The following is a 26,610-nucleotide window of genomic DNA, read 5'->3' on the forward strand; positions in this document are numbered from 1 at the left end:
GCTAATTTGAGCCCAGGTACCCTGATTAAAATTATGTCCTTTCACTTCTAAAGGTGATATAACATGAGAAAATTCATTAGTATTTCCCCTTCTCCCCTAACAATTTGTAATATGTAATGTTAATGAAAATATACCTAAGGTCCTTTGGTGGCCAGACACCAATCAGCTGGTCTAAGAATGGCCATTCACACAGCTTGCTCATTTTTAAGCATTGTAAGTGCTATGCAGGAGAGTATGCCTAGCATCTCCATTATGGATGGAAGTATGAGTGAGCAACTCTTCCTGGAAACCGTTGGCATGTATAAGTGTGTTGGAGAAGCCAGGCTTTTATTACCTCATCTGGTACACAGTGATCCTTCCTACCCTCCCCAGGAGGACATTGGGAAGATATGGATGGGTGGGAAGCAGAGGAATTGTTTCAGTGGTAGTCGCTGCAGCAGGTCAAGGGTAGGTTGGTGTTATACTCAATAAGAGTTATTGTGACTATGGTTCAAAGTCTGGCAGGAACTTTTTTTATTAGTTTGCTTTCATTTTTTGGTGTTAGACAGCTGGAGCACCAAGGGCAATTCTGTGCCAAGCCACAAGAAGGATGAAAGCCCAGGATTTCCCCTGGAGCCCCAGCTTCCATTTCAATTAGAGGCAAGAGTATAACCTGCCCACGGGTAGTAGTTTGGGAACTTCCTGCTGGTCCAGATTCCAAACAGAGCTTGTTCTTAATCCTCACCTGGCACCGGAGCTCAGAGTACACAGCGGTGAGTTCAGGAGACCCAGGAACAGGACGCTTTCCTGAGAACTGGACCAGCACCTTCTGCCTTCCAGTAAGTACTGCTTGATGTGAGTGGTTTGGGTTCTCAAGACTATGGTGAACACTGTGGAAGTTTTTTGCAACTGAGCAATTGCAAACTTAAAAATTGAAAATTGAAAACTTTGCAATTGAGCAACATTGCTGTTATGGGCTCTTTCCTAATAAGTTTCTTAGGCTGTACAGTCAGAAAGAAGGACCTCTTGTATCATACTCATCAAATCCCAAATGACATTACAATGAACACATTAGGCAATGATTGTGGGAGATTCTCCAAAATGAGATCAAAGAGCTAAATCGGAAAGGGGTTTTTTTGTTTGTTTGTTTATTTGTTTGGGGTCAATGACAAGAAATGCAAGCAGAACTATGAGGAGATTTAATTCTTTCTTAAGAGGAAGAGCAAAGAGGTTAAGACCAACTCTTATGTTAGAATTCTAGCTCTGCTTCTCTTGAATTATGTGCTCAGGGCTGGCCAGTTAGCTCCGTTGGTTAGAGCGTGATAACACCAAGGCCCAGGGATTGAACTCTGTACCAGCCAGCGCCAAAAAAATAAAATAGTATACATTCATTATGTGATCAAAGACAGTTTGTTTATTGTTTAATCTCTCTGATAACTTTTTCTTTGTTTATAAATGGGTATTGATTCATTGTAAAAATAGTATAAGCTTTATAGTACTGTTGTGAGGATCTAATGAGATTTCATATACATAGTTGTCCCTCAGTATCCATGGGGGATTGGTTCCAGGAATCTTCTTGGATACCAAATTCCAAGGATACTCAAGTCGCTGATATAAAATGGTGTACTGTTTGTATATAATCTACACACATATACTTTAAATTATCTCTAGATTACTTATAATACCTAATACAGTGTAAATGCCTTGTAAACAGTTGTTATAAGGTCTTGTTTAGGAAATAATGACAAGAAACAAAAGTCTGTGCATGTTCAGTATGGATGCAATTTTTTTTTCTGAATATTTTCAGTCTGAAGTTAGTCAATTCCATAGACGTGGAACCCACAGATATGGAGGGCTGACTATGTGTGTGCATGTATGTGTGCGTGTGTATGTGTGTGTGTATACATATGGACGCATATATATGAAATCCATTATATGTATATGTATATATGAAATTCATTATACATGTATTGCTTAGATGTGCCTGGAATATATCAAGTACTTAACAAATGCTAGCCATTGTTAATCATAGAATTATAGAATATCTGAGCTGGAAAATGTCTAACAACTATCATTTATAGAATTCCTATTTTACCACTGAATGCTCTTCTTCAGATTATCTCAAGTGATAACACAGCAATCCTATGAGGGTGATAATATTATCACCTTCATGGTAGAGATGAAGAAATGGAGGGGTAGAGAGGTATTGTAATGTACACAAAGTCACATTTCTCATAACTGATGGAGAGGAAAGTTAAACCCAGACCCCAGAGTTAACACTCTAAACTCCCATACCCTGATGCCTGACCAGTCGTCTCATTTTATGGTGGGTGGGGAGAAGACGGAGGAGTGGTCCCCACAAGTGACTTTGAAGCCCTTTAGACACCAGAGGGCCAGAGATGTCCTCCAAAGCACACATTGCCATCCACAGTGCCCAGGGAGTGTGAATGTCATTGGGAGTGTCTGAGAGCATCAGTGGGCGCCATCTGGGGCCCCACCAGGGGACCTAGGAGCAGGTCACCTCACTCTCCTTCTCTCAAATGCAGTTTTTCATTTGTACAGTGAGCTATGTCAGAATAGGACAGTTCTGAGACACAAAAGAAATGATGTATGCAAATGTATTTTATAAACTGTAAAGGCTTTAAAAATAAAGTATTTTATCACAAAAAAATTATTTTGGATTTTTTGACAAAGACAAGCCCCCAAACAGCTTACCATTAACACACTGCTTTGAAATATGTCCCCCATGGCTAATCTCTCCAGCACAGTCTTCTGATGTGATCTTTGAGCTCCACTACTCCCTAGGCTAACTGCTGCCTGGGAGGGGTGGCCCAGTCCCGAATGTATGGATGGAGGAAATGGTGATGGGCTGGCCGAGAAGTCTTTGAAATTGGAAAGAATCTCATGGATTTGGCACAAAGTCTTAGGGGTAATTTTTTTATACTGTCCATGCATTTTGGGGGGTGGGCAAGGTTTCAGGCAGGTTATATTCCTCTTCCTTGTGTGTAATGCTCTTTCAGGAAACAAAGGCCTTTGGCCTCAATTGCTTGGCATCTTTCCCAGATATTAAGGCTCATTGCACAGAACTGAGTGTGTCCATTACACCAGGCAAGGGCTAAGGGCACCAGTTCTTTGATGTATGCCTTAAGATGTCCCAGAAAGGCTGCGATTTTTCAAATAATTGCTACTATTATTATACAGGGATATGTCAGGAGAGAAAACCTTTCCCTAAGCAGGGTAGTTGTGATTTCAGGGCCCAGGAAAGCCCCCCACTGTTCTTCAAATAGCTCCCACAAGCTTCTGACAAACCACCAAAAGTATTCTTTGAAACCTTATCTTAATCTTAAGACTCATATATATGAGAGGTCTTCAAAAAGTTCATGGAAAGATTTGTATTATCTTTTAATTACATTTTCCCACGAACTATTTGAAGTAACCTCGTGTGTGTGTATGTGTATGTGTGTGTGTATGAGAACAGGTATGTATGATTACATGTGTATGTGTGAGTCATGCATAAACTCGGAGGAATGAATGCATTTATGCTGGAGAAAGAGAGAAAGCAGGAGAGAACTGACACCAGGTCAGTTGGATGGTAAAGAACCCTCTGCAGTCTCCCCATTTTACCTGGGGCTGCCCTGGCACCTCCCTTCTCGGGGCCTTCTACCTTGGGAGTCTTACTTATTCAGGGTAAAATCTGGTCACCACCACATTCCTGGACTCCCATGGGAGTCCCATTCCCATGGAACCCTGTGTTGGTTGTGGGTCACTGGCAGCTGCCCAGGAAAGGGTTTTGTCTCTCAGATTCAGTTTCACTGTGTCAACCTCAGTCCCTGGAGTTGAGCAGCCTTGAGAATGGCAAAGCTGTCGAAGAACGGGGTGGCCTGGTCTAACTAACACTTAACCCTTCTTTTTTGACAGGTGAGAACAGACAGCCATAATGGAACCCAAACCTCAGAAGAGTCCAGGTACCGAAGGGGCATAATCTCAGAAGGAAAAATGTTTTTATCAAAAATGATAAATGATTTCCATCAAGATAACGAAGATACAGAAATTGGTTTTAGTGAAGATCATGAGTGGCATTCTGGGACAATGATTCTTGGTCTGGGGAATGTAGCAGAAACTATTGGATTCAGTTAATTATTCTGTAAAAGCTTACCTGTCTAGAAATTTAGCATTTTCTGATTTTCATGGACCACCTGTTCTGTTTGCTGCCTGGAGATGGTGCTAACAACAAACTATGGCCCAGCAAAGACTGGGAAACACTTCCTTAATTTTACATGAAATTCTCACTTAGAGAAATGGCCTAAATTGTTACTGGGGCTTATTATAGGATAGCTCAAGGTATATTATTCAAACATCCTTGCTCATATTCACACAGCTCACTGTAGGTGGGTAGTTAGAAGAGCTGAATTTAGGATGGAATAACTTAGAAATCAAATTATCCAATTCAATTCAAAAATACTTACAAAGCACCTATAACTAGTAAGTGTCTGTGCCTCATATTGCAGGGGATGTACAGATTAATTAGTGAGTCGTTGCCCTCAAGGAGTTTATAATCTCGTTGGGAAGTTGACATGCACACACACAAGCAAGTAGCTGTGTTGAGAAGTTAAGATGAGCACATAGAATCTGGCTATGATAAGAATTATGAAATAAGTACAAAATGCTATGGAGTCTGAAGAAGAAAAGGCATAAAAGTAGTTCTGGAAATCCAGACAAGTTTTATCGAGAAGGCATTTGAACTAGAGTAGGGTTTTGAAAAAGATTGGAAAAGAGTCTCAGCAGAAGAGATGGCATGAAAAACAGCAATGAAGTGGTTTAGAGGCAGGGGGTATCAGAGCAAAATATGATGATGAGTAGGACGGGGAGAATAGAGGAGGTGGGTGCAGAAAGGCGGTGCCATATTGCGCCAGCCCCTGACCCTGTATGATGGGCAAGGCTTGAAGCACTATGACTGTGGAAATGCCATGATCAGATTTGCATTTTATTTGTTGCTTGGAAATAGTGCTAATAACAAACTGTGGCCCATAGTTTGTTAGGTTATATTGTTAGGTTATAAAAGAGCCATAGTTCAGATAGGTTATATTTTTTAATAGCATTATTGTAACTTATTGTAACTGACATACAATAAACTACACATATTTAAAGTAAAATTTGACATTTTCACATATGGGACATATATATGAAATATGCAGCAGTGAACATATCCATCACTATCAAAAGTTTTCTTGTGCTTGTTTGTAACTGCTCCCTTCAGCACCCAATCCTGTTCCTCATTGCTCTGCTTTCTGTCACTCTAAGTTTGTTTGTATTTGCGAGAGTTTTACATAAATAGAATCATTTGTCTGACTTCTCTCACACAGGGTAATTCTTTGGAGATTCGTACACATCGTGTGTATCAATAGTTTGTCCTTTTTATTGTTGAGTAGTATGCCAGTGTATGGACTTACCACAATCCCTATAATTAATTCATCTGTTGAATATCTAAATTGCTTTCAGTCTTTGCCTATTACAAAGAAAGCTATTACAGACATTTTTATATAATTTGTTATTGTGAAATCACATACTCCTTTACTTTACCTAGGAGTAGAATGGCTGGGTTATATAGAAGGAGTATTTTTAACTTTTTCTTTGTCAAATTTGTTTGATTTCTTTTTTTAGAAAAGCTTTATCAAGGTGTAATTGACATTCGTAGTAGGTTGGCATGTAGAAAGTCCACAATTTGATAAGTTTTGACCTACATATACATCCATAAAACCAACACCCAATTCAAGATAATAAACATATTCATCAACTCCACAATTTTCTTTTCCTCTGCCTCTCACTCTTCCGTGTACCCACGCTTCCCCAGACAACCACTGATCTGCTTTCTATCAGTGAGTTTGCATATTCTAGAATTATATATAAATGTAATCATACAGTATAAATACTTTTTGTCTGGCTTCTTTCACTCAGCGTAATTCTTTCGAGATTCATCTATGCTGTTGCATGTATAATAGTTTGTTCCTTTTTATTCCCAAGTAGTATTCCATTGTATGAATGTATCTCAATTTGTTAATCCATTTATGAACACCTGGCCTGCTTCCAGTCTTTAGCTATTACAAATAAAGCTGCTATGAACACTCGTGACAAATCTTTGTATGGTTGTATATTCCCTTACTTAAGAGAAGATGGCTCTTTAACTCTTTTAAAATAAAATTAAGGAAAAAAAATTAACCATTTTCAAGTGAACAGTTTGAAGGTATTTAACACATTTGCTGTGTCACACAGCCACCACTTATATCCATTTCCAAAACATTATCATCACTCCAAAGTAAAACCCCCTTTACTCATTATGTAGTTCCTCCTTATTATCCCTTCCCCCCAGCCCCTGTCACCCACCAAACGGCATTCTGTCTCTAGGGATTTATCTATTCTAGATATTTCATATAAATGAAATCATACAATATGTGACCTTTTGCGTCTGGCTCCTTTCACTCAGCATAATGTTTTTGAAGTTCATCCACATGGTAGCATGTATCAACACTTTATTTCTTTTTACAGCTAAATAGTATCCTTTGTATGTTCAGTTGACCCTCTCTGTATCAGTGGGTTCCTCATCCATGGATTTAACCAAACATTGATCGAAAATATTTGGGGAAAAAAACAATAAAAAATAGCAATACAACAATAAAAAATAATACAAATAATAAAACAATACAGTATAACGACTATTTACATAGCATTTACACTGTATTAGGTATTATAAGGAATCTAGAGATGATTTAAAGTATATAGGAGTATGTGCATAGGTTATATACAAATGCAATGCTATTTTACATAAGGGACTTGAGCATCTGTGGATTTTGCTAAGAGTGAGGTCCTGGAATTAATCTCCTGCAGATACTGAGGGACAACTGTATATGCCACAGTTTATTTAGTCTTTCATCCATTGACATTTGGGCTGTTTCCATGTTTAGCTATCACAAATACTGCTGCTATGAACTGAACATGTGTGTACCTGCAATTGTTTGTGTACAAGTTTCAATTCTTTTGGATGTATACCTAAGATTAGAATCGAGGAATCATGTACTAATTCTATGTTTAACTTCTTGAAGAACTACCAAACTGTTACCCACAGCAGCTGAACCATTTTGCACTCCACCAGCAGTGTATGAAGTTTGCAATTTCTCCACATCCTTACCAACACTTACTTTCCTTTTTTTTCTTTTTCAAATTATAGCCATCCTGTGAGCATAAAGTGGTTTCATATTGTCATTTTGATCTGCATTTCCCTAGTGACTAATGACGTTGCACAACTTCTCATGTGCTTATTGGCCATTTGTATGTCTTCTTTGGAGGAACATGTGTTCTAGTCCTTTGAGCATTTTTACCTTGAGTTGTTAGTCTTTCTGTTATTGCATTGTAAAAGATTTTTTTTTTGTATTTTCTGGATAGTAGGATTGTATCAGATATATGACTTGCAAATATTTTCTCCCATTCTGTAGGTTGTCTTTTCACTTTCTTGATAATGTCCTTTGATGCACAAAAGTTTTTAATTTTGATAAGGTCTAATTTACCTATTTTTCTTTTGTTGCTTGTGGCTTTGGTTTCATTTTTAAGAATCCATTGTCCAATTGAAGATCATGAATTTTCTTTTGCTTTTTCTACTAAGAGTTTTATGTTTTTAGGTCTTATATTGAGGTCATTGATTCATTTTGAGTTAACTCTTTTGTTGGATATGATGTAGGAGTCCAATTTCATTCTTTTGCATGTGGATACCCAGTTGTCCAAACACCATTTGTTGAAGAGACTATCCTCTCTCAAATGAATGGCTTTGGCCATTGACATATGAGTTTGTTTCTGAATTCTCAATTCTATTCCATTGGTCTGTGTATCTACCCTATACCAGAACCACAGTCTTGACTACTGTAGCTTTATAGTAAATTTTGAAATTGGGAAGAGTGAGTGCTCTGATGCTGCTCTTCTTCAAGATTGTTTTGGCTATTTAAGGCCCCTTGAAATCCTAAATGAGTTTAAGAATTGGCTTTTCCATTTCTGCAAAAAATGCCATTGGGATTTTGACAGGGATTGCATTAAATCTGTAGATCACTCTGGGTAATATTGACATCTTAATAATATTGTCTTTCAATCCATGAATATGGGATGTCTTTCCAATTATTTATATCTTCTTTAATTTCTTTTAGCAATGTTTTGTAGTTTCCAATGAACTGGTTTTTCACCTCCTTGGTTAAATTTATCCCTAAGTATTTTATTCTTTAGGATGTTATTGTAAATGGGATTATTTTCTTAATTTCATTTTTGGATTTTTAATAGCTAGTTTGTAGAAATATGACATTTTTGTGTGTTGATCTTACATGCTGCTTAATTTACTTATCATCTCTAGTAATTTTTGTGGATTCTTTGGGATTTTCTATAGTTAGAATCATGTCATCAGAGAATATAGTTTTACTTCTTGCTTTCCAATTTGGATGCATTTTATTTATTTTTCCTGCCTAAATTTCTCTAGCTAGAACTTCCTGTACAATATTGAATAGCAAGGGTAAGAGTGGGCTTTTTTTTTTTTTGCTCCTCATCTTAGAAGAAAAGCTATCTTTTTTTATATTAGTTATAGGTTTTCTATTGATGTCCTTTATTAGGTTGAGGAAGTCTCCTCTTCCTAGCTTGCTAAGAGTTTTTATCAGGAAGAGCAATACTGGCCTCACAGAATAGGTGGGGAAATGTTCTCTCCTCTTCGATTTTTTGGAAGACTTTTTATAGAATTGATATTATTTCTTCCTTAAATCTTTGATAGAACTTAACCAGTATGGCCACTTAGGCCTAAAGCTTCCTTACATGAAGGTTTTTAACTACAGTCCCAATTTCTTTAATAGATACAGGAAGCTATTCGGATGATCTGTTTCTTCTTCAGTGATCTTTGTGAGCTGGTATATTTCAATAAATTTTTCAATTTCACCTAAGCTGTCAAGTTTATTGGAATAAAATTGTTCATAGTATTTCTTCATAAATATCAGTAGAATCTGAAGTCATATTCCTTCTTCTCTCCTAATATTGGCAACTGTGTCATCTCTCTATTTTTTCTGGATCTGTCTGGCTAGGGTAGAGGTTTATTAATTTTATTGATCTTTTCAAGGGATCAACTTTTGATTTCATTTATTTTTCTCTATTGATTTTCTGTTTTCTATTTCATTAAATTCCACTTTGATCACTATTATTTCCTTTCTTCTGTTTACTTTAGATTTGATTTTGCTCCTTTTTCCCAGTTTCTTAAGATGGAAGCTGAGGCATTTTATTTGAGACCTTTCTTCTTTTCTAACATAGGCATTTGGTGCAATAAATTTCCCCCTAATTGCTGCTTTAGTGGCATCTACAAATTCTGATATGTTGTGTTTCAATTTTCATCCAGTTCAAAAAAACTTTTTAACTTTTTTTTCTTTGATCAAGGGGTTATTTGAGGATTTTTTTTTTCAGAGATCTTTCTGTTATTGATTTCTAATTTGACTTCATTGTGCTCTATAAACATACTTTTTTATGACTTTAATCTTTTTAAATCTATGGAGAGTTGTTTTGTGGCCCAGAATATGGTCTATTTTGGCAAAGGTTGCATGTTGCCCTTGAGAAGAATGTGTGTTCTGCTGTTGTTGAGTGGAGTGTTCTATAAATATCAATCAGGTCAAAATTGATTGATAGTGTTGTTCAAGTGTACTATGTCCTGTTGATTTTCTACCTATTTGTTCTACCAATAATTGAAAGAAAGTTATTTAAATCTCAGACTGTAATTATAGGTGTGTCTATTTCTTTACCATTTTTTGCTTCTGGTATTTGAAGGTCTGTTATTAGGTACATATATGTTAGGATTGCTATGTCCTCTTAGGATTAATTGACCCATTTTTCATTATGAAATGACCTTCTTTATCCCTAGTAATATTCTTTGCTTTGAAATCTACATTGATATTAATATAACTACTTCAGCTTTCTTTTGACTAATTTTAACATAGTATACCTTTTTTTCCCAATCTTTTCCTTGTAACCTACTTGTGCCTTTATATCGAAAGTGTGTTTGTTCTACACAGCATATAGTTGGGTCTTGCTTTTTAATCCAATCTGACCATCTCTACCTTTTAATTGGGGCATTTAGGCCATTTACATTTAATGTGATTAAAGATATGGTCAGGTTTAAATATATCACATTGTTATTTGTTTTCTATTTGTCTCATTTATTCTTTGTTCTCCCTTTTCCCCTTTTTCTGCCTTCTTTTGAATGGAGTATTTTTTGTGATTCCATTCTATCTTCCTTGTTGACTTATTAGGTATAACTCTCTGCTTTGTTATTTTAGTGGTTGCTTTAGGGTTTATGCACATCTTTAATATATCACAGTCTAACTTCAGGTGATATTATGCCAATTCACATATACATAATACAAGAACTTTACAGAAGTTTACCTCCATTTCCCCTCCTGGCTTTAATGCTACTGTTGGAATGCATTTTACTTATACATATGTTATAATCTGCATGATACATTTTTATTATTTTTTTAAGACAATTGACTTTTTTAATGTTTTAAATAATAAGAAAAAATCTCACAAATTTTCCCTTTAGTTACCATTTCAGTTTTCTTTATTCCTTTATATACATTCATATTTTCATCTTCTATCATCTGTGTTCTGCCTGAATATTTCTTATAGTGCAAACCTCCTGATGATGAATTCTTTTAGCTTTTGTATATCATAAAATGTCTTAATATTACCTTCATTTTTGAAAGATATTTTACTACATACAGAATCCTGAAAGACAGCATTTTTTTTTTTTTCAGTACTTTAAGTATGTTGCTTCACTTTTTCTGGCTTGCATTGTTCCTCAGGAGAAATTGATGACTTTGCTCCTTGTCTTTGTTCTGTACGCATCACGTCTTTTCCTCTGGCTGATTTTAAGATTTTTTTCTTTATCACTGGTTTGAGCTGTCTGATTATGATGTGCCTTGGTGTACTTTTATTTGTGTATCTTGTGTTTGGGACTCACTGAGCTGCTTGGATCTCTGGGTTTATAGTTTTATGTTTGTAAAATTTTTAGCATTATTTCTTCAGAAATTTCTTCTCCCTTCCTCACTTCAGGGACTCCAATTACTTGTATATTAGGCTACTTGAAATTGTCCACAGTATACTGGAGCTCTTTTTATGCCTTTGAATTCCTTTTTTTACTCTTTGTTTATTTTCATAGCTCCGGTTGCTATGCCTTCAAGTGCACTAATCTTTTCTTCTATAATATTTAATTTGCTCTATTTAATTTTACCCTCATCCAGTGTATTTTTTTCTGAGACATTACAGTTTTCACCTCTAAAAGTTCACTTTGGACTTCTTATGTATTTTCTATATCTACTTGATTTCTTGAAAATATGGTGATAATAACAGTTTTAATGACCTTCTCTGCCACTTCTAACTTCTTTGTCAGTTCTAGGCCCGTTTTGATTGATTATTCTCCTCATCACAAATCATGTTTTCCTGCCTCTTTGCATGCCTAGCAATCTTTGATTGATTGCCAGACATTCCAAGTTTTACTTTTTTGGATACTGAATATTTTTGTATTCCTCCTGAGTTTCACTCTGGGATGCAGTTAAGTTTCCTAGAGACAATATGATCCTTTTAGGCCTTGCCTTTATGATTTGTTAGGTGGGTCTGGAGCAGACCCCAGTCTAGGACTAATTATTCCTCACCACTGAGGCAAGACCTTCCTGAGTACTCTATCCAGTACCCTGTAAATTTTAAGTTTTTTCAGTGTAGCTGCAGGGAACGGGCACTTTTTCTGGCCCTACGTGAGCACTGAATACAGATTCCTCTAATCTTTTCTAATGGTTCTTTCTTTGCCTTAGGTAGTTCAGCACACATATGTCTTGATCAATACTCTTAAATACTTGAAAGGGACCACCTGCTATTGAAAATAAGGAGGCAAAAGTGGTTAAATAAAGGAGTTTCTACAATGTGAACTGCTTCCCTGTAGGTGTTGAAGCTGCAGGCAGTTTCGATTTTGTCTATATTTTCCCAAATGTCCACAAGAATAGTTTTTTTTTTTTTTTTGTCTATCTTTTTTTTTAAAAAGTAGCTTCGTTTTGCTTTCACATTTAGGCGGTAGGTCTAGTTAGTCTTTTGTTTTGGAAAAGGCAGCTTTTACTAAAGAATTAGAGCTTCTTTATTAAGTGGAAGCAGTATCAGGATTTGGTAATTCAGCTTTTGGGACCATTATGCCCGTATCCAGGAATTCTGGTGAGGTGGCTGCCCTTACCTTCCTTCCCTCCCCAACTTCTGCAGCAACTTCACCTGCTTCCCCCGCCCCACCCCCAAAAAGCCACTTTTGCCATCTCATTTTTAATAGCAGGTGGTTTTGTTTTTGTTTGCTAAGCCAAAGGGCAATGCAGAGTTTTCTTGCTCCCGCAGTGGGGATGGAGACAAACCTTGGCTCAGATCTAGAGAGCCAACGACATCCTCCAGAAACAGAGCCGGACAGGTGTGAGCTGAGTTTAAGTGCTGTTAAATGTGGTCTGAATGAAGGGCCTGGCTGGGGGGGAACGAAAATCACACACTTGATCCTGTTCTTGGGCTATTATAGATGTACTTTTTCGTAACTGAAAAATGTGAAGACCTTTCCTGGAATAAATAGTGGTTTTCAATTGAAGCAGTTCTTCTCAGAAATTTATGGGAACAAACTGAGTTCTGTTCACTTTCTTTTTTTAGGCAAACAAATTACATTTTATTATGAAATCTGCAAACAAGGTTACTTTATTAAATCGCCACCTCCTCAGCTTTTCTTCTCTGTGGTAAGTAGTCACTAAGATTTAACGAGCCTCGCACCAGCTTCATGAGCATTTTAAAAAATCCTTTCTCTTCCTCTGAAATTTAACTGAGATGCAAAAACCTTTTCATTTTTCAGATCTCTTGGAAAAAGCGCTATTTCACCCTGTCAAAGACTGGGGAAAAGAGATTTAGTCTTTCCTATTACAAAGACCACCATTACCGAGGTTCCATTGAAATTGATCGGTGTGTATTCAAGTGTATTTTTTTTTTTTTTTTTTTTTTTTTTTTTGTCGTTTTTTCGTGACCGGCACTCAGCCAGTGAGTGCACGGGTCAGTCCTATATAGGATCCGAACCCGCGGCGGGAGCGTCACCGCGCTGCCAGCACAGCACTCCACCAAGTGCGCCACGGGCTCGGCAGAGAACTTTTCTAAGAGCAAATACTACAAAGCCAAATACTAACAAGTTGAATGCAAATGGAAATTTAAATCATTGACCAAAGGAACCATGAACTTATAACATTTGTGACTGAAAAGGAGCTAAAATAGTGAAACTAGTGAAAGATAATTACTTCTTTCATATTGAATGTTATAGTTTATAAATCTTTAATTAATAAGCATTCATTTAAGAAAGACTTTGATTCACATAATTTGTGGATGAGAGGGAACAGACAAAATTATCATTTCATAAAGCCAAGATAAAATTTTTTAAAAATTAGGTCAGCTTTTTTTTCTCTTCTCTTTAAGAAATTATATACCAAAAAAATTGAAAAAGATAATGATTTGTGAAATCAAGAATCCCACTGAAATAGGAACTTTCGAATTAAATTTTAGGCTAAACAAAGTATTTTCAATTAATGATAAACCAGATTCAAAATTCAAATTTATTTTCTAAAATTATTGGACAATCTTTAAAACGTGGATCAAGCATATCTAAAGTTTTATTCAATTTAAATCCCAATATAAAACATCAGTCAGTTTTCTTCTTAATTTTGTATTGACACTGATTTAATACTTAGTGTCTCTATCTAACAGGAATTCCAGTGTAGAAGTTGGCATAAGTAGCCAGGAAAAGATGCAATCTGTGCAGAAGATGTTTAAGTGCCACCCTGAAGAGGTGATGTCCATCAGGACCACTGACAGGGAATACTTCCTCATTGGCCAAGACAGGTGAGTAGGAAGAAAACACAGAGCGTCTCCCATGTGCAAAACAAAAACAAGCCAAAAAACTACACAATATAAACCAGTGAACAAGAAACACGCTTTGAACAGAAACACATGGCTGTTACCTCAAGAGCCATCTTGGCCGTCTTCATTATTTGTTAAAACACCTTGAAAAGTCACGTGCTAGTTTCCTAAAGGTGTCATAACAAAGTATCACAAATTGGGTGGCTTAGAACAACAGAAATGTATTGTCTCATTGTACTGGAGGCTGGGAGTCTGAAATCAAGGTGTCGGCAGGGCCGTGCTCCCTCTGAAGGTTCTAGGGGAGGACCTGCTCCAGGCCTTTCTTCTAACTTCTGGTAGTGCCTTGGCTTATGGCAGCATAATCCAGTCTTCACATGGTGTTGTCCCTGTGTGCACATTTCTGTGTCCAAATTTCCCCCTTTCAGGACACGAGTCATACTGGATTAGGAGCCTGCCCTACTCCAGTATGACCTCATCTTAACTAATTATATCCACAATGATCCTATTTCCAAATAATAAGGTCACATTCTGAGGTACTGGGAGTTGGGACTGTAACCTATGAACTTTCGGCAGGGGGGACACAATTCAACCCATAACAATCACCATCACCCGAGATGCATTTCATGTAAAAGAACGCAATACACAAACATCTATACAAGCTACACGTATTAAGGAGGGACTGTGCTCATTCCCGAAGGAGTTTTCAGTTTTTAAAAGAAGCTCCTTGTGCTAGCAGAGGTGCCTAGTGGGTGCTCTGTAGAGGATTATCTGCTTGAGGGAGAGGCCAGAGCTGGGGGGAGAGGTTGTGCAGAGGAGGCAGTGAATGAATGCAAAAGCCAAAGAAGGAAGAACCTTGACCTGCTTCAGATCGACCCAAAGGACAAAGCTTCCTTTTAAATTGTCATGTGAGTCAAACAGAAAAGAAGATGTGATTTACGCAAAGTCATTTGAGCACATTCTTCCTAGACACATGCATTCCCTAAAGGGAGGCACACCTGGATAGCTGCACAAAAATGTCACTGACAGGTTAGGGAGCTCGCTTAAGAACATGAAAGAAATCAGTGTCATAGCCCAAAGCTCCAAACACTGCGATTACTACTATTATTTTCTGCTTTTCTTACCATTTCTCTGAGATTTCCTCACAGAGGTGCTATGAGGTTCATTCCAGTATGTGAACGTGGAGGTGGTAAGGAGCCTGTGGGCCATTTAATCTATTTAGGAAAGATCCTTATTTCCCTGGTACCTGCTCCCACTTCCTGTTCTAACCCTAATAAAAGAATCCTTCTCTGATTCAAAAGGAGTGCAGGCACTGTTGTTGCCACATGCCAGCTCAAATTTATTCCTATCAATAGGGAGAAGATTAAAGACTGGGTCTCCTTCATATCATTTTGCCGGGATACAGAAGCAGCACATCAGAACACAAAGGTGACTATATCACTAATAAAATAACAGGGCACCTGAGCACAACCCTCTTTCAACAGGAAACAATGGTAGCTTTTTTTTTTTTCTCCTTAGCAACTGGCATTAATACAAGGAATAAATAAGTGAGAAAGTGAACATCTTTGTTATTTTTTATGATTAACAATGGGGAAAAAAATGCTTTTGTGTTTTATGAGAGACCTAAAATACAGACACTTCAGAATTTCATTATTGTGGTAGGGGGAGTGAAAGTTAACTAGCATTTTTTAATAATAGCCAAAACTACAGTATTTTCTTTCCATCATTGTTATTCAAAGTACATAACAAGCTTCCTTTCGAATGACTAAGTCTAAGGCGGTTTCTATAAAAATGCCTTTCCTCTGACTTGCATTTTTAATATCATGTCTCTTTCATGTAAGTGCTAGTAGCTTTACATTGTTAATTTACTTCATAAAGGCCTTTGCTAATTTACTCAAGTCCTTTCCTAGGGCAGACCTCTATAAATGGATCTTTGGTCTCTAGGTATCTTTTTTGACATATTTTCTAGGTCGTTCAGTGCTCATAGCAAAAGCACAAGCCAAGGAGAAAGAGAAAGCAAGGCACGTCTACAAATAGACTTGAGTGATCAGAGCAAAGGGGGTGGGGAGCAGGCGACACAGCTGAGAAGATAGGTTGAGGGAAACTCAGGGCATCTCTGAAGGCCAGGCTGAACATCCCCAAGTGCCTGGGAACGGGAGAGAGATAAGATCAGCTCCTGTCTTAGTGAAATAATGCTGGCTGGCTGGCAGCACACATGTTAGATAGATGTGGGGAGAGAATGGAAGCAGGGAGCCCAGCAGAAAGACTGTTGCTACATGCCAGACAAGAGCTCAACCACTCCCTGACAACACTATTCCTTTTTCATAAGCAGGAGAAACTCTCATTGGATGATCAAAGGCCCGTGTCAGACCCCAACCCTCTCCCTGGTCTTTCCAGCACATCAGAGGCTGTTGGCTTCACCCTACCAAGAAACAGTCTTCCAGACATGGTAATCAAACTCAGCTCTTTCTCTCTCAGGACACCATGCCTTGAAGTCAGCTAACACTTCCAAATCTTACCAATTAGCAGTTGAGTTTGACCTTGTCTACCTTCCTCAAAACCTAATGCACTTTAAGAAGAATTTTTATTCCTAATATCTATCCCATATTTAGCATGTTTCCCATACCACAGCTGAGCCTTATTGCTTGCCCTGCCTACCTGTAAATGTGTCTGTTCATTTTGGATGCTCTTGACATGCATCTGGGTGCACTAGGTAAGATCCCTCAGCTAATCAAAGCCTGGCTGGCAATCTTTTTCTTCCTTCCACCCAAGGGCACAGATCCCTCTGTAAAAAGATTCCCTAAACACCACATGTTGTGTGATTTCTTGCCATACTGCCTGTACTCCTCAGACAAAGGCAGAGTTTCTTACTAATTTCTTTCATTTATTCTCACCAGTCTTGCTTCTCATTATATCTGTACATCACTTTATCTTCATGTCTAATGAAATCCATTGGAGGAAGTAAAATATAGTACATCTGCCTCCTGAGACTGACTTGTAATGTACCCTCAGCTTTCTTGTGTTTGCAATGTTCCCCACTTTGGATATTAGTAATAAACAAGCTGAATGTTTTTGTTTTCTGCACGGATACTATTTTGTCCCTTAGGGACATAGCCATTAACTTTCCCCTCTCTGTGGGTACCAAACACATCTAATTTTATCTAGTTGGTAGCTTTCCAACTATTTTAAAAGCTTTTTGTAGCATATCAAATTCACCAGGCCAAACCCCTCATCTCAGTTATTTGTGGAGTGAGTAGGCACAGTGGCATGAAGCAGGGTTAGGAAGGCTGAAGCTTTTTAGAAAATGCCTCTTGCTTTTCACTCATGAAATCCCATTTCCCCCAGAGACAACATGATTAAATGTTTTGCGTTTTCACACTATGTGATCAGATTCAGTGATTCTTCAACCAGCTCCAGTTAAGAATACCATTTGCCTCGTTGGATTTTGTTGTTGTTATTGTTGTTTAGATTAAGTGGGAATCCTTTACCTTCAACTCAGCATGATCTGGCTCCATGAGCTTAGAGCTAGAAAAATGAACACAATTTAAATACACCTGTTATTTTAAATCACCTTCTTTCAAGGACTTCTTAGAAAACATCCAGAGTCTTTTTAAAACCCCCAGCTTTAAGTCATTGTTCTTGGAAGAATTAAATCGTACTTATAACAATTTCTCTGCCACAGAAGGCAGATACTTTAGCAGAGTATCATATATCTATTGGTGGAGCAAAGGCAATAATTGGTTGAACCTAGATCACCTTGAAGTCTATAATCCACGCTGTTACATGATCGACCCTACCAAATTGCATTGCTATGGAAATAATAGCAATATGTGAACAGAACAGAAAAGAGAAATATTGAGCAGGAAGAGGAAAGGTGCAGTGTCTTGCCTCTAAGTTAATTACCTCCTCAGACAGCACTGTATGATAATGGAAAACAATGGCAGTGGAGACGCTATGGGAGAACCTAGTGACTTTGAATACCACTTGTTCTAAGTTATAGCTCGAAGTGGTAGAGAAAAAAGCCTGAATGATGTGCTTATATTTTTACAATATCAGTATTGACCCAAACTCAAGAGGCAACTTCAAGTTGTGTGGGATTCTGGATGTAACCTTGGAAGAGCCTGTGATCTTTTTAACTCAACTAATCTATTATGGCTTTTCCAGAAAGCATGTGGTTTAGTTCCATCTCTTGCAAAGAAAAAAAGCACTAATACTCTCTTCATCTCTTTGATTCAGCACTTAATGGGAAAACATTCTCCAGGATACAGACAAGCTCATCTACCACATGAGGACTTGTTGGAGCCTGCTCCAGAAATGGAAGAAGAGCATCATTATCTTAATCCTCGAAGTATTCTTTTAGAGGTAATCCCTTCTATCCTTTAATCATGTATTCCTTTAACAAATATTTCCTGAGTCCCTGCCATGCACAGACCCTAGGCTATGGTCAGTGGGAACACAGAGATAAATCAGACACAGGTGATGTGCTCATGGTGCTGACACTTGCATAGGAGCCAACCGTGATACAAGACAGTAGGGGCTCCCTGCTGAAGAGAGATGTTTATAAAATGCCCAAAGGTGAACAAAGGATGGGAGGAGAGGGAGCCAACTTGCAGACAAAAGACCAGGAAAGGTTCCACAGAGGAGATGACATTTGGCCTTACTTGGTGGGTAGAATTTGGACTTGAGGCATTGACTTAGGGAGTCTTTCTGCATTCTGGGAAGAAAGAATAATGTGAGCAAATGTCCTTGGGTGATAAATTGGAGTGTATTGATCAGCCTATTGAACAATTGGAAGACCTCACTGAGTGCCTTCTGAGAGCTAGGCACTGTATTGTAGAAGGTGTGGTGGCTGCAATGGTGAACCTGAAATGCATATTTCCCATACTGGAATTTTTCTACAAGATGGTAACATGTGTCTATACAAAAGAAGCATTCTGGGCTGAAATAAGTTCTGGAAACACCAAGTTAAAGTAAGTTAAACAAGCTTCTTAACAGCAGAATTCTCAGAGCCTTTAGTATGCAGGGGTATATACTAAAAATACTATAAATGGCTAAGTGGGATATAACACACAGCATTTCCCAAGCTCATTTGAGCACAGGGCCCTTCTTTCACCAAAAAAATTTTCATACACTAATATTTTCTTATGTGTTCTTTTTTGGATAGTCTTTTATGATAGTCCAACCAACCAATCAGGTGTGTATTGAGCATCATTTATAAGCCTGTCATATGTAAGGTACTTTATGGGATGCAAAGTCTAATAAGGCACATAAAACTAAGCTAAAAGACAAACAAAAATTAAGTACGAAACTCTGCACTAGAAATTCAGAAAAAGGAGAGATTGGCAGTGGCTGAGGTGACCAGAGGAGGCTGTGGGACTTCGGCCAGGTCTTGACAGTATATCAATAGGCAGAAGAGAAAAGGGGCATTCCAGGTGAAGGAAACAGCATGAACAGAGGACTAGAAGAGCCACATCTGTAGCAGGAGCAGTGAGAAATCTGGCTTGACTGGAATGAAGTGTTCTAGTTATGGGTTGATGATGAACTTGTAAAGGAGGCCTAAGGGTTTTTGAGCAACCATATAGCAAATGAGTGTCTTAGTTCTAAAGGGGCTATTAAGAGCTTCCCGAGGGAAAGGGCTGGTCAGTGAGCTCAATTGGTTAGAGCACAGTGTTATAACACAAATGTGACAGGTTCAGATCTCCACACCAGCCAGCCACACACACACACACACACACACACACACACACACACACACACACACACAAACTAAAGCCAAGGGAACCAACTTGGATTGACTGTGAGCATAGTAGCCTGAGACAAGCTTTGCATTATGTCTGTCATTGACCCAGCTGAGTGCTATGATTCTGCAGTGGAACTGATGGGGGAAAAGGGTTCAAGTCATTAAGTGCCTCATGATGAAACAGAATTGGTAAATAGCAATTTAGTCCAATAGAACACTTGTATCAGGAGCATGGGGGACCGAGGAGAGAAAATGGACTTGGAGTCTGCCAGAAGTTTTGCTGGTTCAGTCTCATGAAGGTAGAGATGGTTGATATTCCCCAAATGAGAACCATTGTTCATCCAGTGGGATGTACTCACGATTTCTGGGCCCAAAGCCATAATATTAGGGGTAAAAAGGTACCTGACTCACTGGTACATTCTCATCCTTGTGTCTTTTCCTCTTGCCTTTAGTTGGAAAATATCATTGCTTCCCATGACTCTGGTGAATCCATTGAACCTGGTAGTCCAGACCAGGTCTTCAAGAGAAATGAGTGTCATTATATGTCAATGAAATCCTGGTAAGTAAAATTGCTATTTATAAATTGATTTTACCTAATCTGCTATTATGGAACAATTACTACCAGCTCATTTTAATAGTTGATAAATTGATACAAAACATTACCCCAGACCAAATTATTATTGATAACAAAACATTACCACAACACATTATTCAGTATATCAAAACAAGACAAAGTGGCAATGGTTTCTCCACCCGCAGTAAACCATTTGTGACATCAGAGGGACATTTTTTGTCTCCTGGGGAAGTTATTTTCTACTTTGCATTTATGTTTCTCACACTCTCACTTCCATCTTCCAAACCTTGTAAAGGGTTATTTTGATTCCACATGCATTTTTAGAAGGAAGGTTTGTTGGATTTGATTGTGGCAGTGGCTGTGATTTCAATGGTTAGACATCCTTTAAAACCTTGTTAGTTTTCACATGGCTGTTAGCTACTTAAAGCTGACACACAGCAGAAAGTCATAAATAGACATGCTAAAAATGAGTTTGCTTAACTTCTTATACTCCAGTGTTTTCAACAAGACATCCCATGAGTCTGCTGATAGCAAAGAGAAATCACAGACCCTTCCAGAGACCCCGGATGGGGGGCTTCACCTGCAAGAAGAAGGCTCAGGAAGTGATTCGTGTCTTTCACCTGCCTGTATGGAAGCACAGACCACAAAGGACGAAAAGGGGTCGGCCTCCCTAACTGTTGTGCAATTGTCTATATTAATCAAGTAAAGCTCCAATTTTTAAAACTTTATGGGCCCTAAGAACAAGGCAGCCTCCCCCCCTTTTTTTTTTTTACTTAGGATTCAAATTATAAAGAAGTTCCTAAAAATCTCCAAGTCAGGCAACAGTCTGAGCAGCTTCTCCCTGTCACTGATGTTGTAGCCAAGGACAATGAATAACAGAGCTGGAGCAAAGCAGTCTCCTGGGCTGAGGGTGGCGTTTTCAATAATTTTTTAAAAATCTCCTTTGGCTAGTCTGTCAGTTCCTGGCACTTCAGATGCACGCAGCTTTTATATCAGTGTGATTATGGGCACACAAGTCATGTGAGGTTTGGTTATAAAATAGGAGAGAGATGTTTAGGTTTTAAGTGATGCCAAGGGCCTTTGATAAGATTGCTGTAATTTTAACTCCTCTCCCTGTCTTCTTCTATGGAATCATTTCCAGCAGCGAAATATGCAAACTGGCTGCTGTGGACGGCTAACCCCAATTTAGTCTATTTTTGCCTCTCTTCCCAATGTCTGCCATCCACTTTCACATCCCAAGAGGGGTGGGGAAAGACATTAATGAGTACTCTTCAGTTACTTAAATTCACATTTTTCTCCAAATGATGTGGATAACCTTTAAGTGGAAAATATCTCAGAAATAGGAGGCCAAAATTCTACTCAGAAAGCACAGTTCAGAGCCAGGGCCAGTTGTCTGATATGATTTTTGCAAATGTCTTATCTCATAGTAACATCCCTGCTGAGAGCCAAGTGGAGGAACTGAACGTGCTCCTCTCTCCTCCTGACGTCATAAACTATCTTGTTCTCAGAGAAGCCGCAGGACAGATATGGTAGGTCAGAGATTTGACTGTTATTGATTATAAATGAGGTTGAAAGATACGAAGACAACAATTATATTTTGAAACACTGTATTTGATAAAACTGACCGGGAGGCTTGGACCGCTGTGTTGTGTTGTCACAAAAAGGTCTTTGAATGGGATAAAAGGAAGGGTATTGCGTGGAGAGTCAGCTGAGAGGTGGGTGGGTATAAGAGGACCCAAAGTTCAGGAAGCAGCAGATGTCTGATTTCTCCAAGGTGAGGAAGAGTAGGAAGGAACATACACGGTCCAAGGACATCATTCCAATCACTGCACAATGAGTATTTGATGAGTGAATGAAGTTAATGAAGTCAACAAGAATCAAAGGTCTAAAAGAAAAGGGCATATCAGGGTCTAAGACTTCCAGACACCAGAAAGTAGCCTGCTGGTCAGGGTCTCAGACCCAAAAGGCTGTGTGGCACAATATGCTCTCAAAGTAATCACTGTTTATTTGATTCTACATTCTTTTAAAGACTTTGTTCATTTTGAAGGAAGATTACATTTTCGTAAGGGAAGAAAGCCATTTAATAGAAAGTAAATGCTACCCATTTGTTGTCTTATAAGTCCTAAGCAGACAGGAAACACAGCCTTCCATTTTTCCAAATTTTCCACAGTCTAAGGCTTGTTAAATACTTGACCAAGACTGTGACTTCTCTGTGACTGAGATTGCTCATCGGTTAACTTATTTATTCATTCATTTGATATTCATTGTGTAATCATTATGTGCTCACTTCCAACAAGCACTTACTAAGCACCCTCTGCTAAGTTGGAGCTATGGGGTTTTTTAATTAAGAAAAGAAACAAAAATGAAAAGGTGGCACCATATTTCCAAGGTCACAGAGCCTGGTGAAAAAGGCAGTCACATAAACAAGTAAATATAAAATGCATTTTACTTAAAAATATGTTAAATGAGTTCTCACACAGACTAGAAGTCCAGGGCAGAAGAGAATAATCATAGCAAAGGTGGTGGAATATAGGCCTTCAGAGGGCTTTGCAAGGGTGGTACGATTTGAGCTGAGCTTTGGAGGAAGGGTGAGGCTCCAGAGTCGTGGTAGAGGAAAGAATATTCCAAACTGAAAGATGTGGTGCACCATGGCTTAAGAGTGAGGCCCCCCGCAGGCCCCCTAGAGAGCCCAGTCTCACTCTGTCTTCTTGCTGCAGTGTGGCGCGGTGGGAAGGCCCCCCGCGCTTAGGATGCATGTTCTGCTATGGAGATCGTCTCTTAGCAGTAAATGACCTAAAGCCCCAGAGCCTGGAGGAGGTCTCCTTGTTTCTCAGCCGGTCCATCCCAAAGGAGGTGAGTCCTACTGACCAGCCCTTGCCAGGGCACGTCAGGGCCAGCAGGAACAAGATCAAGGTCTTAGATGGGGTCTGAAAATTACTCTGAATACAAATAAGACTTTTCCTTCTTCTGCCATCAAGTGTAAATGACAGAATGTTCTTTTAGGTCTCTTTCAAAGTTGTTTCATGTAAAGTAGTATTTGGAGAGAGCACTGGACTAGCATAACATGGCAAAAAGAGCTTGTGTGGAATCAGACTGGCTCGAGATTTGCAAACCAGCTCCTTTAACCAGTTTGTTAACTCTTTTTAACTCTTCTGTAAAGTTAGGAATAATGATAGTACCAGTTGTTGGAGAACCAAATGAGATGATATGTGTACTATGCTGACAACAGGGACTGCACTTATTAGGTACTTGATACAGTCACCAGTTACTTTTACTTCCACGACTACTGACTGGAATGTGGGACAAACTCACTTTTTTAAGCCTGTTTCCTCATCTCACAAATTATCATAGCTGTACCTTCCTTACAGAGTTGTTGAAGAATTAAACAAAACACGTGGGTATGCACTGAGCATGCCTGCACTTGAAGGATTAGGCATTGTCCCACATGTCAGGGCAGTCTGCACATTGCTCATCCCTTCCCTGGTCTACTTTTGTTTCTAACTAGCCCCGTGACCTTAAAATCACTTTCTTCTCTGAGCTTCAGTTACTTCTTTGTAAAGAGAAAGGATTGGTTTTCAAACTGTACTTCTTGGATCCCTGGGATAGCGAATAGGGAGGGGTAGGAGACAGTATTTTGGGACTTCAACTAGAGAAGTCGACATTTATCATTTATCATTTATAAAAAGGATATATCCAAAATACCAAACTGTTCTGTTAGCTTTCCTTGAAGAAACAGTTCCTTGGTTTAAATTTTCTGAAAACCACAATACTAGGTGATCTCCCAAATTTCTTCCAGTTCTGAGAGTTTATGATTACGTATCACATGTATATTAAGAAAATATCTTATCTCTTCTATATCACATAATAACCATGTTGTTTAGATAAATTTTACTATCTCTATTATCTAAATGGGTAAACCCAGTAAGGATGAGTGAGTTGTCTAAGATACAGAACTAGTCAGTGGCAGAGCAAGGACAGGACACATTCATTCATTCACTCTCTCTCTCTCCATTTATTGAACTTTACCGTATACTGGTTCTAGAGCTACAAGAATGGCCTCAGCCTGAGCTTAAGGAGCTCACAGATTAAGTGGATAAAACAGGCATGTTATGTGCTACTTACAATACAGGGTGTGCCCTGAGATACGAACAGAGGGCCTTGATAGCAAGGAGGAAGAATGGAGTAAGTCTATTGAAAGGAGGCCAGAAGGGTGTCTCAGTGGAGGTGGTATTTGGCTTGGGTTTTGAAGACTACGCAGCAGTTTGCATGGTAGAAAAGAGGGCAGAGACCCAGTCCAACAATCTGGTAACCATAATAAATTTCCTATGCCAAAGATCCATACTGGGGCCAAGTGGTCAATACAATCTTCTGAACCCTTCTGAAAGTTGCCAGACAGTACTCTGACCCAAAGATCTGGGCATCGGTTCGGAAGCCAAAAAAAGAGTTTTTGCCTGGGAGCAGATTCAGGAACTCTCTCTGGGTGCTGCTGACTACAGTTCATTGTGACTGCCTGTCCAGGCTGTCGAAGCACTTGCATGGGAAGGGGTGGCTGGGTTTCTCTTGTGCTCGTTCTACCTCCCCTTTCTATCACATAACAACTCTTAGACGCTTTTGAGAAGTAAGGGGTGTGCACTGTCATGACTATCTGAAGATCAGGAAAATCCCCTACTTTTCCACTCCCACCTTTCCCGACTCATTTCCTTATGTTAAAGTGGATGTCCAATCCTCTTTTAAAATTCCAATTCCTGGTCCCTGGAAGGAATGTTGAAAGAGAGGGAGCTGTGGAACTGAAGGAAAATCAGCCAATGGCCCCTAATGATGTAAAATGCCTGAGACTATCAGAGTTCCCTTCCTTCCTGTTAGGCCACAGCTGAGAGAAATGGGAGCGTGGGGTAGGGACAGGGACAGGGGAGAGAATGTGAGGTTTTAAAAGGCAGAGAGAAGGGGGGGGTGGTGTGTGTGTGTGTGTGTGAAGGGGAAGGACATGCTAGATTGCAGGAGAAACTCATCAAATTTCAATTTCCTCCCAGTTTTGTCTGGGGCTGGTCCTGTCTGGTGGTCTCATTTTAATTCACCAGTTTCAAGAGGTTCTTTTAATTCTTGGCACAACTGGGCCCATCTGGGCACTGTTGATGCTCTCTGGAATCTGCCCTAAAGGCTCAGCCTGGTGGATGCCAGAAAATAAAAATCCATCTTCCACCTGAACATGTAAGGCACCCCTGGCTTCCTCTGGCCCAGATATTGTAGTTCATCGCAGGATTTTCTTCAAAAACTGCATCAAAGGGTGTAAATGAGGACAGACTAAGAACCAACAGTCCTAAAAAGAATCGTTAGTCATTTAATTTTCTTCTTTCTTGTGTCTTAGAAGGTAAAACTCACCATCAGTCGGATCCCAAATTCAGAGAAATTCCATGCGGTAGCCTGTAAGTGCCCCTTAAAATGCCAAGATGTTGCACCCTTGCAACAGGATGATTCTGGACTGCAGAGGGCACCAAAGAGGAATCCAGCCATTAAAAAGGGTCTGCAGAAAGAAACTAGAGAGTAACTTGCCACAGGCCCACTGCAGGGGAACGAGGATAGAGCCCTGGACTCTGTGTCAGGCTCTGCCACTCGCTGCCCTGTGATATGAGACAAGCCAGCACTCCGCTCTGAATGTCCACATCTGCTTCTTAACAATGGGGATAACTATCCCCTCTCTGGCTAATGCATCAGGGAAGTTTAGAGGGCCAAGTGGGATAATGACTATGGAACACAGTGAAAAAGGAAGGCCTTATTATCTGGGACTTTGTCTCAAACACCACAAACACAGATTGGGTAAGTCCCTCATCTAATATGCACTGTGCGTTCTGTGAGGTCGTGGCCCACACAATCCCTTCTTTGTTAGGAAACGTACAGTTGGAAATACTCATTTCAGGAAGGCCAGATTCCCAAGAGAGATGTGATACCCTATCAGCCTCCCCAAACACCTCCCGTGAGTCATCATCCCCTCATCATCCAGAATGCTGAGACAGAGTGGCCTCTTGGATTCGATGAGTACCTTGTTTTCTTAAAGACCCAGTAACTATTTTAGAAGTCAAGCACTTGTAGGTCCTATCCAGCAAAGATCTGCTTGCTCTACAAGTGATAAGAGAACGACTTAGCACTTCTAAGTTTGAAAGGTCTTAACTAACTGATGCCTCAATAATTGATCCTGGAAGCCCAAAAGAGTTAAATACTTTTCCACAAATAGGAAAGCAAATTCAGAGAGCAAAATCTTTCATCAAATCGGGGAATATTAGAGCAAAATCAGGGACTCCAGAAAACATACCTTACCATATTGTCATTTCACGTGGAAGAAATCAAGGCCTTA

The 26,610-nt window shown here is 39.1% G+C and overlaps 1 protein-coding gene across 1 annotated transcript; it reads left to right on the plus strand.

Moving 5' to 3' along the window:
* The first annotated feature begins 767 nt into the window (after positions 1–767).
* Positions 768–25,806, plus strand: PLEKHS1 (pleckstrin homology domain containing S1). The gene is made up of 13 exons (XM_063103367.1): positions 768–818; positions 3,898–3,944; positions 12,706–12,788; positions 12,902–13,008; positions 13,798–13,932; positions 15,303–15,375; positions 16,280–16,396; positions 18,184–18,309; positions 20,140–20,246; positions 20,757–20,963; positions 21,689–21,790; positions 22,979–23,114; positions 25,627–25,806. Exons 2-13 carry the CDS (start codon positions 3,917–3,919, stop codon positions 25,804–25,806), a joined length of 1,401 nt encoding a protein of 466 aa, XP_062959437.1. The 5' UTR covers positions 768–818; positions 3,898–3,916.
* The last annotated feature ends 804 nt before the right edge of the window (positions 25,807–26,610 follow it).

The sequence above is a fragment of the Cynocephalus volans genome, chromosome 7 (assembly GCF_027409185.1).
Source record: "Cynocephalus volans isolate mCynVol1 chromosome 7, mCynVol1.pri, whole genome shotgun sequence".
Taxonomy (NCBI): Eukaryota; Metazoa; Chordata; class Mammalia; order Dermoptera; family Cynocephalidae; genus Cynocephalus; species Cynocephalus volans.